This window comes from Dermacentor albipictus, chromosome 2 (genome assembly GCF_038994185.2).
Source record: "Dermacentor albipictus isolate Rhodes 1998 colony chromosome 2, USDA_Dalb.pri_finalv2, whole genome shotgun sequence".
Lineage (NCBI taxonomy): Eukaryota > Metazoa > Arthropoda > Arachnida > Ixodida > Ixodidae > Dermacentor > Dermacentor albipictus.
In genome coordinates this window covers 182588228-182602917 of record NC_091822.1, presented here as the reverse complement: position 1 = coordinate 182602917, position 14690 = coordinate 182588228, and the positions used below count along the sequence as shown (strand labels likewise).

The 14690-nt window shown below is 43.0% G+C and overlaps 1 protein-coding gene across 1 annotated transcript in view; it reads left to right on the top strand.

Annotated features, from left to right (window-relative positions):
* The window catches only part of ksr (kinase suppressor of ras), a 43662-nt gene extending 30834 nt beyond the window's left edge, over window positions 1–12828 (top strand). The window contains exons 16-19 of the mRNA XM_065454663.2: window positions 323–456; window positions 1388–1525; window positions 3589–3718; window positions 11208–12828. Of these exons, the coding sequence (XP_065310735.1) occupies window positions 323–456; window positions 1388–1525; window positions 3589–3718; window positions 11208–11360 (555 nt within the window). The 3' untranslated portion in view covers window positions 11361–12828. The remainder of the gene's footprint in view (window positions 1–322; window positions 457–1387; window positions 1526–3588; window positions 3719–11207) is intronic.
* Window positions 12829–14690: the final 1862 nt, after the last annotated feature.

Here is a 14690-nt window from a genome sequence, read left to right as displayed (position 1 = left end):
AAAAATTGCGCGTTTTGCACTGTACCAAGAATGCCGTCATTCATAGGCACACTGTGTCTTGGGCTAGCCATGCGAAATTGGTGTATCCCTGAACGTAACGGTCCGAAAATACGGCACACCTTTCTGGCCACTTGTGAAATAATAAATTCACTTATTTTTGAGTGAACCTCTTCAAGGGCTGTAATTAGGGAGTGTATAGTAATTTGCAGGAGTGGTTTGTGGGTGTAAAATATGACATTCCTTCATTGGAAAAACACTTTAACAGTTGTTCAACTTGAGATGTGTTAGTGTCCGTGAGACTAACCTAGTGTTCATTCAACAGGGGATGGGCTACTTGCATGCCCGGGGCATAGTTCACAAGGACCTCAAGACGAAAAACATCTTCTATGAAAATGGGAAAGTGGTAATCACCGACTTTGGCCTCTTCTCAGTGACCAAGCTCTGCCAAGGAAACCGGTAAGTCGCAGCAGCTAGCGAGCCTGGTACACATTTAGATTTGACCTGTGTTTCAGCTGCAGTCTTTTTCACATTTAAGAGCAAAAGCAAGTCATTTTCCTGTGAAAAAAAAAATAAACAACAACAAAATGTGCCGTAAAGTCTGCTCATCACTGTTGAGCTGTAGCCACAAAAATATGTCAGTGTGATTTCTGTTTGCTCTGGTACAAGTGTGCATGGTTTCATTTTCGTTAAGAATGAGTGGTTACCTTTTTGGGACAAGATTTGTAGCTAAAGAAAAGTAAAACTACATTTTTCTGTTGGTTGTAGCTGTAGCCTGACTCCTTGAGTAAAGTTATCTTTAAAGAAAGGTGCAGGCGCACCTTGACTGTTTTATGAAGAATCCTAAAAATATGTGCAGCTCTTATATGAGCCTATGTGGTGTGTGGCAGGGTATCCCAATAAAATGGAGCTCTGGTCCCCACTTAGAGCTTTCGTCTTGCGCAATCATAAATAATGTTGTATTGCTACACGCGTGTGGTAGTTGATTGTTTGAATGGGGCATGTGGGCACCATCACTCGAGAAAATAGGAGGAAGAACGCTCTCGAGCTGTCGGCTGAACTGGCCAGCGCTGCATTATCCCTTGTAAATATATTTTGTAAATAGTCTCCAGTTTTAATCCTTCGTTCGCGTAGCAGCATTAAAGCTTGTTCTCGAACTAGTCAGTTAGGTTGTTAGCTAGCCATTGTAGTCGGCCCATACTGAAAAAAAATGAAACATTAAACATAGTTTTAACATGACGGACATAAGAAAAGTGACCGTATATATAGCATTTGACCAGTTGCATCTCTTGTGTCCACTGTGTTAATGTTACATTTATTGCTTTAAGTCATTGTAAGCTGTGGTTCATTTATGAAGCGTCATGTGCATGCGCACTGTGATTGCTTGCAGGAAGGGAGACTGGCTGACGATTCCCCAGGGTTGGCTCTGCTACCTGGCCCCCGAAGTAGTACGTTGTCTACGAGCAGGCAACCAGCATGACACTGATGACCTCCCTTTTGCCACCGCCTCCGACATCTATGCCTTTGGGTGAGCAGTTTTGCTTGCTCTATGAGAGCTTGAGGAATATGTTCTTAGTTGTTAGTATTTTTTTGTGCTACAAAGTGACCTGGAAATGCAGTCCAGCACATGTGGCAGCTCCTCTACTTGAGACTTTGTTTCGGTAAGCAAAATAACATAATTGCCAGCAACGGTGGGCCAGAAATGTCTGTCCGTGGATGCCACAATGGTTCTGTTATAGGTAAACCAAACATTTGAACCATTTCATGATAGAAGCGGCTATGTGTCTGTCTACTGCCACATCAAATATTTTAATACATGTGGAAGTGGAGCAGGGCACTGCATGGCACTGGTTTGGGTGCTCGAATTGCTGTCTGCATAGCCTTTTGATCCAACTTGATTTCAACACCCTTGTAAATTTTTATAATACAGTACAGTGAAACCCCATTAGACCATAGTTGGTCGGAGTTCGGGAAAAGTATGTACTAAACGGTAGCACTGCTTAACCAAAATAGCATGAGATCGCCCACTTACCTGTCGAAAACGGAACTCGGAGAGAGTGCGATGAAAGGGAAAAAAGACATGCAATATTTGTTCACTTCGCGCGACAAACATGTTATTTTCGTTTGATGCGGTGGCAGCCTGGCAGCGACGACAGCGGCCTCAAACTTACTTAACCTGTGAGCCAGCTTTTCAGCCAGCCCCCTCTTCTCGGCAAACACTTGCATGGTGAGATTCCTCGTTGGCGTTGCATGTTCTCCGTGCACGCGGTAGTAGCGCTGCAGAAGTTGCGGGGTGCCTTTTTCATTACGGGGTGCTGTTCTTGTTGCGATGATTGCATTCATGAGGCTGTCATAACGTGCAGCTTCTGCCACTGCCGGGCCTGAATCACCCATGCTGTCACTTTCCATGTCGTCCTCATCACTGTCACTAGGCGACACTTCAGCAACAACAGAGGCAGTGATGGTGAAAAGTCGAACCTCGTAGGTGACATCTCTTCGCGGTCGTAGCAGTGCTGCCGAGGAACTGCTTCGCATTCCAAATGCCACACACCGTGGTCAACAGTAGATCCCTGTCACATGCCAGCGCCGACTTCTTCGTGTCACGTTCGTTTGATAGCATGAACAATGTCTAATTTTTCTTCTTTGCTGAGTACCCGGCGCCTTTTTTATCCGAGCCTCAGCATGACACAAGTCCTTGTTTGCACGACACCACAACGCTCCGTTGGCTCTGCCACGGCGCCAAAAAGATGTTAATGTTGATGTGGCTTCATGCGCAAATTCACAGGGTGCTTGGAGGCCGTTGTTCCGGTCTCTGAGGCTTGTTGTTCTGCTGGGCTACGCGATGGAGATGACGCACCTCCGTGTTTGTGCTATGAAAAATGGGAAACACTACATGTCAACAGATACATACGCAATGAGCTGGTATGGTTTATGCAGATACAAAACACATTATGTTCAATGGCCGCTGAGTCGGGGATTTGACTTTACTACTTTTAAACCAAAGCTACTGTTTAAGTGGGTGCGGTATAACGAGGTTTTACTGTACTCAAACCAAGTTGCACATGGGCCCGCTGGCCATGGTTAAACTTAGATTCGGTTACACTGTACTTGTAGTTAAGCAGTGACACACAGAAAACCTGCTCAGTTCTCCTAATCATTGTAACTGCATGTATAAATGCAATTACTTTATCGTAAAGACGACCCTTTTTTTGACAATTGTTATAATGAAAGAAATGAGTGCCTTAAATTAGGGGGTTTGATTTGTGTGCAGAATCCACCTGTATGGGTGGATGCCTATTCATGGCATGCATAATTTCATGCATGTGGAATCTGCTTTGTACTCGGCCAAACTATCAGCTGCAGCATTGGTTTCAGCTCAGAGTTGGTCAGTTTCTAGATAATTTTCTTACCAGAGATGTCAAATTGATGACAAATCATTTGCTAGTTCATGTTGTGGATATCGCCAAGGCATTTGCACTTGTGAGGAATCTCTTACCTATTTAGCCGACAGCTGCGGCTGCTGCTGTAGAGTTCTTCTTCTATTGTATGTCCTCATCACAGGTGTCTCCCTTTGCTCGTTTGATGGCGCAGGACGGTATGGTACGAGCTGTTGTGTGGGGAATGGCCCTTCCGAGGTCAACCTTCCGAGTCCATCATCTGGCAGGTGGCCAAGGGCATAAAGCAGTCACTCGCCAATATCCAAGCCTCACAAGACATCAAGGTGCAGTCAACATACAATTTTTAGGACCACCTAGGGGCTGCGAAAGCGTCAGAAAAGTCGGGCAGTCCAAAAAAATGAATGCATGCCTTTTACTGCCCCCAAAAGCTCAAATCGCCACAGGCATGCCCGGAAAACCTTTAAGGGCCTGCCAGCACGCATATTAAGCATATCAGTGTTCATATTGTGACAGGAGAAGGCAGGTGCATGTGTGTATAATCAAGTACATATTGTGTCCCATGACAATTGCACCTTTCCACTTTTAGTATGCTTCACCGCAATACATCGCGTAGGCTTCACTGCGTAACATCGCTGTACCGCGGCAAAGCTGGCTTTTGGAAAGTGCTTCGAAGCCGTCAGCAGTGACGTACCATTTCTCAAGTGGGGGGCAAACTGCAAGAGATCGGACCTTTCTCCCTCCTCTGTTTGTCTGTCTATATATATATATACATACACAGTCGCCGACCGTTTATTCGGACCTCACGGGGACTGCGAAAATGTCCGAATAAACAGGTGTCTGAAAAAGCAGATTAAAAAAAAAAATTAGATCCTTTATTTCCACGCACTTATTCGGGCTCGGCAGTAGGCTTGGAAGAAATCGTGAATGTGCCATTGCACGCTGTTCCATTTACGCGCAATCAGATAAGCCTGAATCTCGGAGAGGGTTGTGCGATCACTATTAGCGGCTGAAAGCACAGTCACTGCTTGTACACGCTCCGCATGCGACAGCAGCGTAGCACATGGTGTGTCATCTTCTGACTCAGAGTCATCGTCCGCCGGTGCAGCAGAAACCTGACGAATGATCTTGCCGTCGTCGAGTTCTGCGCATGTCAATACAGCAGTGTCAGCACCTATGAAAATGTCAAATGAGACGGTGTCCGGAATCGCAATGCAACCACTGCGCAGGTCTCGGCAGAACATTTTCCGCGTCAGTAGGGAGCACATCGGAAGGCGACGAGTCTTAGGCCTCCCAGCACCCACCTGCCGGCATTCCCCAGCGCAGTCTGCGCGGGCACTGTCAGCGCCATTAGACCCTTGATGCGATGTTTACGTATGCCGCGTTGGATTACCGAAACCTCGACACAGCACACAAAGCAAACACCACCGTGCCGACACCAGTCGCGCAAACGAAAAACGCGGCCTGTTTGCAGCGTCTTGCGCGAAGAAACAAATCAGCTGCTGGATTGTAACTGCTGCAGAGCCACTCTATCTAACCAGGCAGAAACGATGATGATGAACGGGGATTTCCAGTAGCGCCACTTCGTAGGGCAGCAAGAAAGCTCCGTTCAAAACAAAAATGCCGTTCAGCAAGTCGAACCATGCATCGGTCAGAGTCAGTGCATGGTGCTCTCGACCGAGTTGGCTCAAGGAGTGTCCGAAAAATCAGACGAGAGGTTGCAAGGTGTTCGAACTTTTGGCAGTTGTTATACATTATGGTCTATGGGGAGAATGGCGGTGCCGGAAGCTGATTGAATAATCGGGCGTGTCTGAATTTTTGGAGTCCGGAAAATCGGTCGGCGACTGTATATATATATATATATATATATATATATATATATATATATAGCGAATTACTAAAATTACAAAAAAGCCCGGCAATGCTTCTGTCAGTATTATTTAACAGACATGGACCTATTTATCATTCACACATGGTGAAACATAGGGGGTCTGAAAAATTATTTGAATTTGCATTTATTTCTTGCTATTTCGTATAATCTCAAGATGATGCAGGGACAAGAAGCAGTGAGTGCCTGACAGAGGTTCTGGATCCCACCCAATAGCAGCAGCAGAGCGCATAAAAAAATTGCTGCTTGCAAAAAATTGCTGCATTGTTTGCTGCATGCAATTTTAATATTTATAGGCAACGAAGTGCAATCAACATAAGTTATTTGCAATATCCACAAGAAAAGAATATGGCAGATATGAGTGACCTTGGAAACTTACAACCGGATTTCCAGTTCCTGTTCCTTTCGAACAGTTGAAATAAATGTTTGTTTCTTGTAGTTATATTGCATACTTTAAAAAGTTCTATATGACTGTTCCATTTGAAAGCTTGCCTGCATGTAATGCTTGGGAACATTTATTGTTGTAAATTTTTGAAAATCCAGTAATTGATCAACACATATGTTACTTTGCCATAACATTTATCATGCGTGTCCTCCCTCCCTTCCTGTTTCCCTCCCGACCCCATTCAATTTCCACTAGATTTGATATCGGTTGAGTTTATAGTTTTTTCACATTCATAAAGCTCCCGATCGCTTGTATGTGCAATTTACTGCAAATGTCATAACTAGTCCCTTGTCTTTGAAGTATATTGCCCATAGGGCACCCTTTATTTTTGCCAGACATTAACAAATTTTTTGTTTGTTCACCGAGGACATCGCTGAAACTAGGTCGGAATGTGTTATGACGCCTGAAAATAAGGAAACAAAAACGACGGTTCAGTACTTATTTTCAGTGCTTCTAACTAGACCAGGAACGTAAAAATTTTGTCACACATTGCAGTTACCATGTCCCTCCTCACCTTTCCACAAAATATAAACCTGTTGTAACCTACAGTTATGTGGGGACACTGGGAAGCATAGCTGATAGCGGCCATATCACAGGCTCTAACACTTTGATAAGATTTTTTCACAAAGGCTATGTTTGATCCAACTGCATTTAACTTCAAACAAAAAGTTTCCTTAGCGTACCACCAATTTGCACTAAATTTGGCCTTGGTAGCTTTCATAGTTCTGCTATGGCAGCGGGCTCGGTTCTTCCCCACGTGTTAGACGCACTCAAACACTATAGAGTGCTTGCATACGTAACTTATTGCGAAATCCCCAATTACCCATCTGTTTTAAACTTCACCTACACATCACCTATATTACCTTGTCCTTACAGTCACCACACATAAGGAAGCTGCCTCCTTTAGTTCATTGAGGACACCAGGCGCAAATTATATATAGCACATGGAAAAGTAAAAAGAAAGCAAAGGTGGGGCTCAGTAATTATACATAAGACTTCCAAATAAGCCAGGAACGTTAAAGCTACATGACACATTGTACCTAAAATTCTGCCTATTTCTTCAAAGTATAAAATAACTGAAATGCAGAGTTCTTTTGGGAAATTGCGAAACCTAGCTAATAGCAGCAGCCTAAACTTTCGAGCACTTGCTCACAATTGATTTAACTCTGTATTTGACCAAAATGCATTTACTATCGTTCATAAACTTGGCGTATTGTTCTCCTTATGTTAGCAAAATTTGATCTCAGTTGTTGGTATGGAAGCACAACCGCCTAAGTTCTAAACCACTCGTAAAACAGTCTGAGAACGTTATGGAACACTTGCCTAGGTATTCTACTGGAAAATGCGCATTTAACCCACCTATCTGGAACATTGCCCAGACATTGGCCATACAATATTCTAATATTCCCCAGATATAAACACGATGCCTTGTTTAGCTCACCGAAGACACAGGGAAAAACAAACTACGAATCTCGTATGATGCACGAAAACACATGGGAAAAGCGGGGGCTTAGTAATTATCTGCAACACTTGCATTGAAAGCAGGAAAGTGAAAGTTTCGCAATGCATTGTGTTAAAAATTCTATTTCAAACATCTCTCGTGTTGTTTTAGGAGTCTGGGGAACATTTTGATTAGCGGCAGTACGACACTCTGGAATGCTTCATTGAGTAACTTTATACAAAGGCTGCAATGAACCTACACAGAATAAACATATATCGCCCGTCACTCAGTACATTGCTTCGTACTTCAAATAAATATAAACACCATGCCCCGCATGTCTTACCGAGGGTACCGGGAGGAAACAACTAAATGCTGTGTATGACGCCTAAAAAATTGACGGTCACTTTAGCACACATCAAAGCGTGCATGAAGGTGAAAGTCTGCAGGCTCAGGAGGCATTAATTAAATTACTCGACATTGTCATTAGAATGCATTACTTGTTACTTATTTTCTTCCACCAAAGGTCGTGGGTCCGAGTGCCTTAATTGACATAACCTTAATTGACTGTGTATTAATTAACTTCAGGCCAGTTAACTCAAAATGTCGTCAGTTTCAGTTCCTTAATTAACTGTATAATAATTAACTGTGTCTCAATTACCTTCACCTTAACACTGAAGGTCGTGGGTCAGACTTCCACATAAACTCGAGGGTTCAACTGCCACTTAAGGTCGGGCTTGAATTAACTCTATCTTAATTAACTTTGCTTTTGTTTTTCTGGCATGATGAGGGGCATCAGAGCCAGCTGTGGAAGAAGATGATGACGAATGCACGAGAAGTGGCATGAGTGCGTGTCTGCGTGATGCGAGCTCACATGACCTCCTGTATTGGACACCGCATTTTCTAGACCATCAGGGGTATGAGCCACATCAGGCTTTCGCCTTGAAATTGGGAGAAAGTGACTATTCAGTAACTTTTCAGAGCATACACGCAACCTACTCAGTGCAAATTTTCGGTACTGTTTCCAAAAAGTGGCCATTTTTTCAAAAAACGAAATATCTGCTGTTCTTGCTCCTGCCAGGAAACAAGTGATAGTGTAGCTCGTATTTATAACCGCCTAAATAAAAAATCATCAAAGTCAGAAGTGACACATGCCTTTAGAAAAATTCAAGTCAGTGTTCTATTGGTATTGAAATAGCTCTGCACCTTCGACCAAGGTAATTTTCATGAGCACATCTGCGATAAGTCGTGATTACCCAATAAAATTCGGCAGTTATACCGGTAAGATGTTTGATTACATTTTTGATGGTGACAGGCAACGCTATGTAGGCTATCTCTGAAGAGAGATTAAATTGTTCAAGCATTTGATAATCAAAAGATTTAATGCCGTAAGGCACATCACTTGTTGGGTGCAGCTGATTATAATTCTTTATCTGGACGCCCCCTTGCCCGCAGGTTAAATGTTGCAAGCAGATTGTGTTTTCGAATATGGATATAGCATTCCCAAAAAACTGGGCATGGTGCAAGTTGCGCAATCTGACATTTGTTAGGGCGAGAATTGCCCAGCGCCAGGCATACACCGCTACGTGAGCATGTAGGGCAAATCCCACGCCACATATGCTCACAAAATGCACGAAAGACAATCCTCACTGCCCAAGCAGCGGATGCATAGTAAAGAAAAGCGTTACTTATGTGGCCACTGTAATAAGAAAATTTAGCTTCAGCTGTAGTTATGTTGGACTTTACAGAGTGCAGCCAAAAGTGCCTGCTTTCAAAAGTAGGGGGGGGGGGGGGGCATATTACATACTTTGCCCACTTTGTGTGGGAGGGGAGGTGGCGCAAGTGCCCCACCCCAGTAGATACGCCTATGGCCGCCGGCGAGGATTACAGGGAAGAAGTCGGTGCTATTGCTGACAGCGGCGAAATCTTTCAGTGAAAAACACAGCACCATACAGCAGGAAGCTTGGCAGCGAGCGTCGAAGCAGCTAGCCCCAGCATTGTTGCGGTGGTGGCTACAGCTGCCAGCGAATCGGTGTACGAGAGCGTGGGTTTGAGGCTGCGAGATAATCCCAATGACGGTGGTGTTCACTTCGATTAATGCCGTTTGGAACCTGCAGTCATGGCAGAAAGTCCGGAATCCGGAGTCCATAGTCAGAGGTATGGAGCCCTCATCAAGGTTATTTGAAGAAACAAGTAGAGAAAATTCAGAGGTACGCGGTGCGCTTTATATGCTCCCGATATCGAAGGACTGATTCAGTCACAGAAATGCTCCGTTTTTCTAAACTGGACCTGCTAGAAACGCGTAGACAAAAACATCGATTGAAATTATTATTCCAAATACTTCAAGGCCAAATAAATATTAGGAAGGAAACATACATACTCGCACCTGGCAAACGGAGCTCCAGAACCAACCATAACCGGTCTATCCAAGCTTATACCACTCACACTAATACATTCAGGCACTCCTTCTTCCCCGACGTGATTGAAATGTGGAACAAGTTACCGATGTGTGTAGTGGAACATACTGATTTGTCCCAATTCAAAAAATCTCTGGATGACTATCTGTGCGAATGCGCCGCTTGATTTCGATGTATTCTGTGTTTGTGATTATTGCACATGTTCTTTTCTTTTATATGTATTTTTTCATAACCCTCTCTGTAAGGACCCTCGCAAGGGGGGTTGACAGTATTGTTAAATAAATATCGGACACCGAAGGCTTTGCGTTTGAAATTTCATGTGTTCTCATTCATTGACTCTATGGGGTACGTGGCGCTTCTGAAGAGACATCCTAATCAATTGGCATATCCGAAATGTCAGTCATTGACTGTAATTGAGTCAGAATTTGGTGCGTCACCTCAGTTTTTATCTCACAGAAACACCTTTTCTTGAAACCGAGAAACCCACTGGAATGAATGTGATTTTGTTCAAACAATATGTTAATGTAATGGTAGTTTCATCATCGTTTGTAGCAATCCTTAGAAGAGAACCGTTAAAAACCTTTGAATATAAAAATTCTGTTTCCAAAGCCTTCCAAATTCATCAGTTCCATCAGGCATACTTAAAATAATTTTTTTTTACCCTATTAGTGCACAAAATGCATTGGAACAGGACAAGAGATGCCAACAGAGTGCTTTGTCTGCTTATTTTGTACTATCCCTGTCTCTACCGCACCAATAGGCTGAAAACGGAATATAGCAACAAGCCCGAACTTATGTATTTAAATATCTTTTACTTTCCTTTTTGGCTATGATTGTCCTCTTTTTTAGACGTCCAGCTTCAAAGTTGGCGCAAACCCAATCTGGGGAGCAGCATTGTGATAGGGAGTCGCTCTACATTTGCCACTTAGTGATGATTTGCTCACTAAGCCTTTTTCATGTACCTTTCTTCTGTAACAATTTACATTTATTTTGTTTGTGTGCAACAAAATATTTCCAAAGGAGCCTGTCTCACTTTGCAAGTTGACAGTAATAATATTAGGACTGAGGCAATGTATCAACACACCGTAGTACTGTTGCTGTAGCTGAAGTGCTATGAGGTGTGTGCAGCCGGCTCTACTGTCACGCTTCCCACTGGATACACTGCACCATCTGGCGTGGCACGCGTGTGAATATATATGACATGAGTTCAATTTCGCTCACCGATATCTTAAAGGATTATTTTTGTTGAAGAACAGCAACCCAGTGGCACGCACCAATTGACCCAAGTTGGCATTATAGAGGTTCGTTGAAGAGCAGCACATTCCCAGTAATCATAGTTGGTCTGATGGTTAATTTTGAACCCATTTCCCTCAGCACAGTGGCCCGCTGCTCTAGTCATTAGACCATGGACTACCCAGTGTCCCAAGTTGGTGGGAAAAATGGTTGGAGACACTGATAGATAGCTGCCAGAAAGTGTGCATATACTAATCACATTAACAAATATTTGTTTATTGTTAAAGACAGTTCTCTGCCTGTAGTCCTTGAAAGCCTTTGAAAACCCTTAATGAAGTGTTGTTTATGTGGAAGCTGCTACAAATCAACCCTCTTCGTTCCTGTCGCACTGTAGGACTTCCTGATGGTGTGCTGGTCGTACAAGCCCCAGGATCGGCCGGCATTTGCCAAGCTGCAGGTGCAGCTGCAGAGGCTGCCCAAGAAACGTCTCGCCCGGAGCCCGTCGCACCCGACTCACTTGTCTCGCTCGGCCGAGTCGGCATTTTAGGTGCTGGCCATGACTGGCGCTTCCTCGTTCCTTCTACTGTGCTCTACCTTCATGACCTCCTTATCATTTGACGACCTCTCAAAAACAGATATGTTTGACGTGTAGCTAAGCTGCCTAGACACAATAATGCTCATTATTTATAAGAAGGAAGCTTTACCTCCAGAGCTCCTGAGTACATGGGGAGGGAGAAATTGTTTTCCTTGGCATTTGCTTCACCAATTTTAATTAGGTTTGTTGCATTTTAATAGTAAAAGTTAGCCTGCCAACTGTGGGAAGCAGAGTTTTATTTACGCTGTCAACTTTCTTACAAAAAAAAAAAGAATGTTGAAAATCACGAAATCGATGTAACTCAAGCACATCGTTTAAAACTCTGTAGCTTGGCAATAAACAGTGATATCACAGTTCTGTAAACTGTTGTTATTAATACATCTAAAATGGATGAAATTGGTGCATTATGTACCACTCTGAAATATACACCACTAATTTGTTACTTTTACAAAACGCTCCTAAATATGGTAATAATTTCGCATAAACTGTAAATTCAGTTAAATCTGTTCGTTTTAGATGCTTTAACAGATATGGCTTACAAGACTGCAATATCTGTTTTTGGAGCATTGTTACGGACTTTCTTTGTCTGCTTTATTTTTTATGCTTAACAATTTTTGAAGACCTCTTTATGAAAATATTTGAGGCCCTAAATAAAAACTTTTCTTCTTGCAGTTAGCAGAATAACGGTTTCTCTCTGAAATGCAACAAAGTTCATTGAAATTGGTCTGGCAGTTGTCTAATCAGGGCACTTGTGCATTTCACGTTTAGGTATTTGAATGGAGAAATTGGAGTTTGCCTCATGGTAGAGCTTCCCCTTAAGGTGCCTGTTAAAACGACACTAATAGGGGGGAAGTGCTGAGTCATTTTAGGAAAACAGGACACTGGATGATTTGTTAGTTTGTAATCACTGGCTGTGAAAACAAGTGATGACAAAGGAGAGGTACAGTAGAAACTTAATGAAACAAACTTAGATACATTCAAACCGCATTATAATTAAAGTCACATCTGACACGAAAATATGTTTGTTATATGTTATATCCATTATGAGCATATATTTGTTACTTGATAATATTGATAAAAGTAGATTTCATTTATTTAGTTATGTTCTATAATTGGTTAAGTCCATGTTATTTGTATCTAGGTCCAACTTGTAACAAATTATTGAATACATATAGTGAAGTTAGCCTTAAGCATATCAGCATGTAACGAATATGAGATACAATAAACGTATTAGGTACTGCGGATGTGACTTTATTATGAAAAGGTTCAACTGTACAAGATCAACAGGACACAGCAACTCTGCAGTCTTGCCAGTTTGTCTTTCCTTTGATATCATTTGTTGGCACAGTGGACAGTCCCGTCATTTCTTGCGTATTGCCTTTGTGGTCATTTATTTGCACTGAGGTTGTTGTGAACTAAGTCACGCTCTTTCCGTTTGTTGGGCATGTTAGTAAACGGGCATGTCAGTAAATGGCCAGCAGGCAAGGACAGAAATAGAGACGACAACACAATGCACTAACTTTCAACGCAGTCTGGAAGACTAACCTCGCCAATGGTTCTGACATCACAGGGACTTGTCGGTCCCTTCGTGGGGATGCTGGCGCATAGGCCGGGCTAGGTCCTCTGCCACATGAATTCCATGCCACTGCTGATAATCGCTAGGAACTTGCTCCACTTCCTGCCGACACCTTGTAATCTCCCTGGAACTTCCAGAGCTGCCCTTAGCAAACTTTTCACCACCTATGCTTGCCCTTGGCACTTCTCATAATATTTAGGACTCTGATATCATGGCCAACTGAAGAGGTAAGGCTGCCAAACAAATGCAAGACTTCATCGGATAGATGCTTGCAGCGGGTGTAGAAGGAAAATGGCCAAGCTTGGCAATTTATATAGATCAGGAGAGGAGCCACTGAACATGTCAATGATGAACACAGAAGAGACCTCGATGTCCTAGAAATAAATTTTAGCATTGCCATTTGTTGGATGTGTTGGTAAACTAACTTGGAAAGCATATTTAGCACGAGCAGACAAGGTCTGGAAGGGAGACAACACAATGAAGGTTGGTGCATTGTGTTGTCTCCCTTTCTGTCCTTGTCTGCTGGCACGAAATATGCTCTCTAAGTCAGTTTACCAACACGTCCAACAAACGGCAATGCTAAAATTTATTTCTAGGACATCGAGGTCTCTTCTGTGTTCATCATTGACATGTTCAGTGGCTCCTCTCCTGATCTATGCAAATTGCCAAGCTTAGCCATTTTCCTTCTACACCCGCTGCAAGCATCTATCCGATGAAGTCTTGCATTTGTTTGGTAGCCTTACCTCTTCAGTTGGCCATGATATCAGAGTCCTAATTATTATGAGAAGTGCCAAGGGCAAGCATAGGTGGTGAAAAGTTTGCTAAGGGCAGCTCTGGAAGTTCCAGGGAGATTACAAGGTGTCGGCAGGAAGTGGAGCAAGTTCCTAGCGATTGTCAGCAGCGGCACGAAATTCCTGTGGCAGAGGACTTTGCCTGGCCTATGCGCAAGCATTCCCATGAAGGGACCGACAAGTCCCTGTGGTGTCAGAATCATCGGTGAGGTTAGTCTTCCTGACTACATTAAAAGTTAGTGGACTGTGTTGTTGTCTCCTTTTCTGTCCTTGCCCACTGGCGCTAGATATGCTTTCCCAGAATGCTTCCCGCATTTGTTTGGTGCATGATACGTCTCGTTAGCTAAGAAAAAAAAAAATTCAGTAAAATGCCTGATTTGCACAAACCACAAGCCATGACGACATTGCACAACGCAAAGAGTTTTGTAGGTGTGTTTGCTGTGTATTTGGGCTTTTTTGTTCATGAAATTCTTACAAGGATTGCGAAGTCGGCACTACGAGTAAAACAAAATTTTGGAGCTAATCACTTGTGATCCTCTCAGCAACTAAGTTGCTTGTTAGCATAAAACACAATACACTTAGCTTAATCACTTCAGTTGTTGAATTGGTAGTTAAGTTAGTCTAAATGTTAAGTTGCCAACTAGATTAACTCATTCCTTGGCTTTAGTGTCCCTCCAAGTTCGCCTTGTCTCATAGCTGTGCTGCTTCGGCTATGCACTGCTGAGCATTGAACCCACATTGGTAAATGCAGGCGGAGTGTAATTTAGAGTGCACGTATTACACACTGAAAATTTTGTGTGCTACACGCATAATCATTATCACAGTTCTTTATTCATCCGCGTGTTCCAGGAAGTAACGCGTCAAGGGAAAGCCAATATACTGTTTTTTAAAAAGGAATCTTAAGTGTTTGTCACA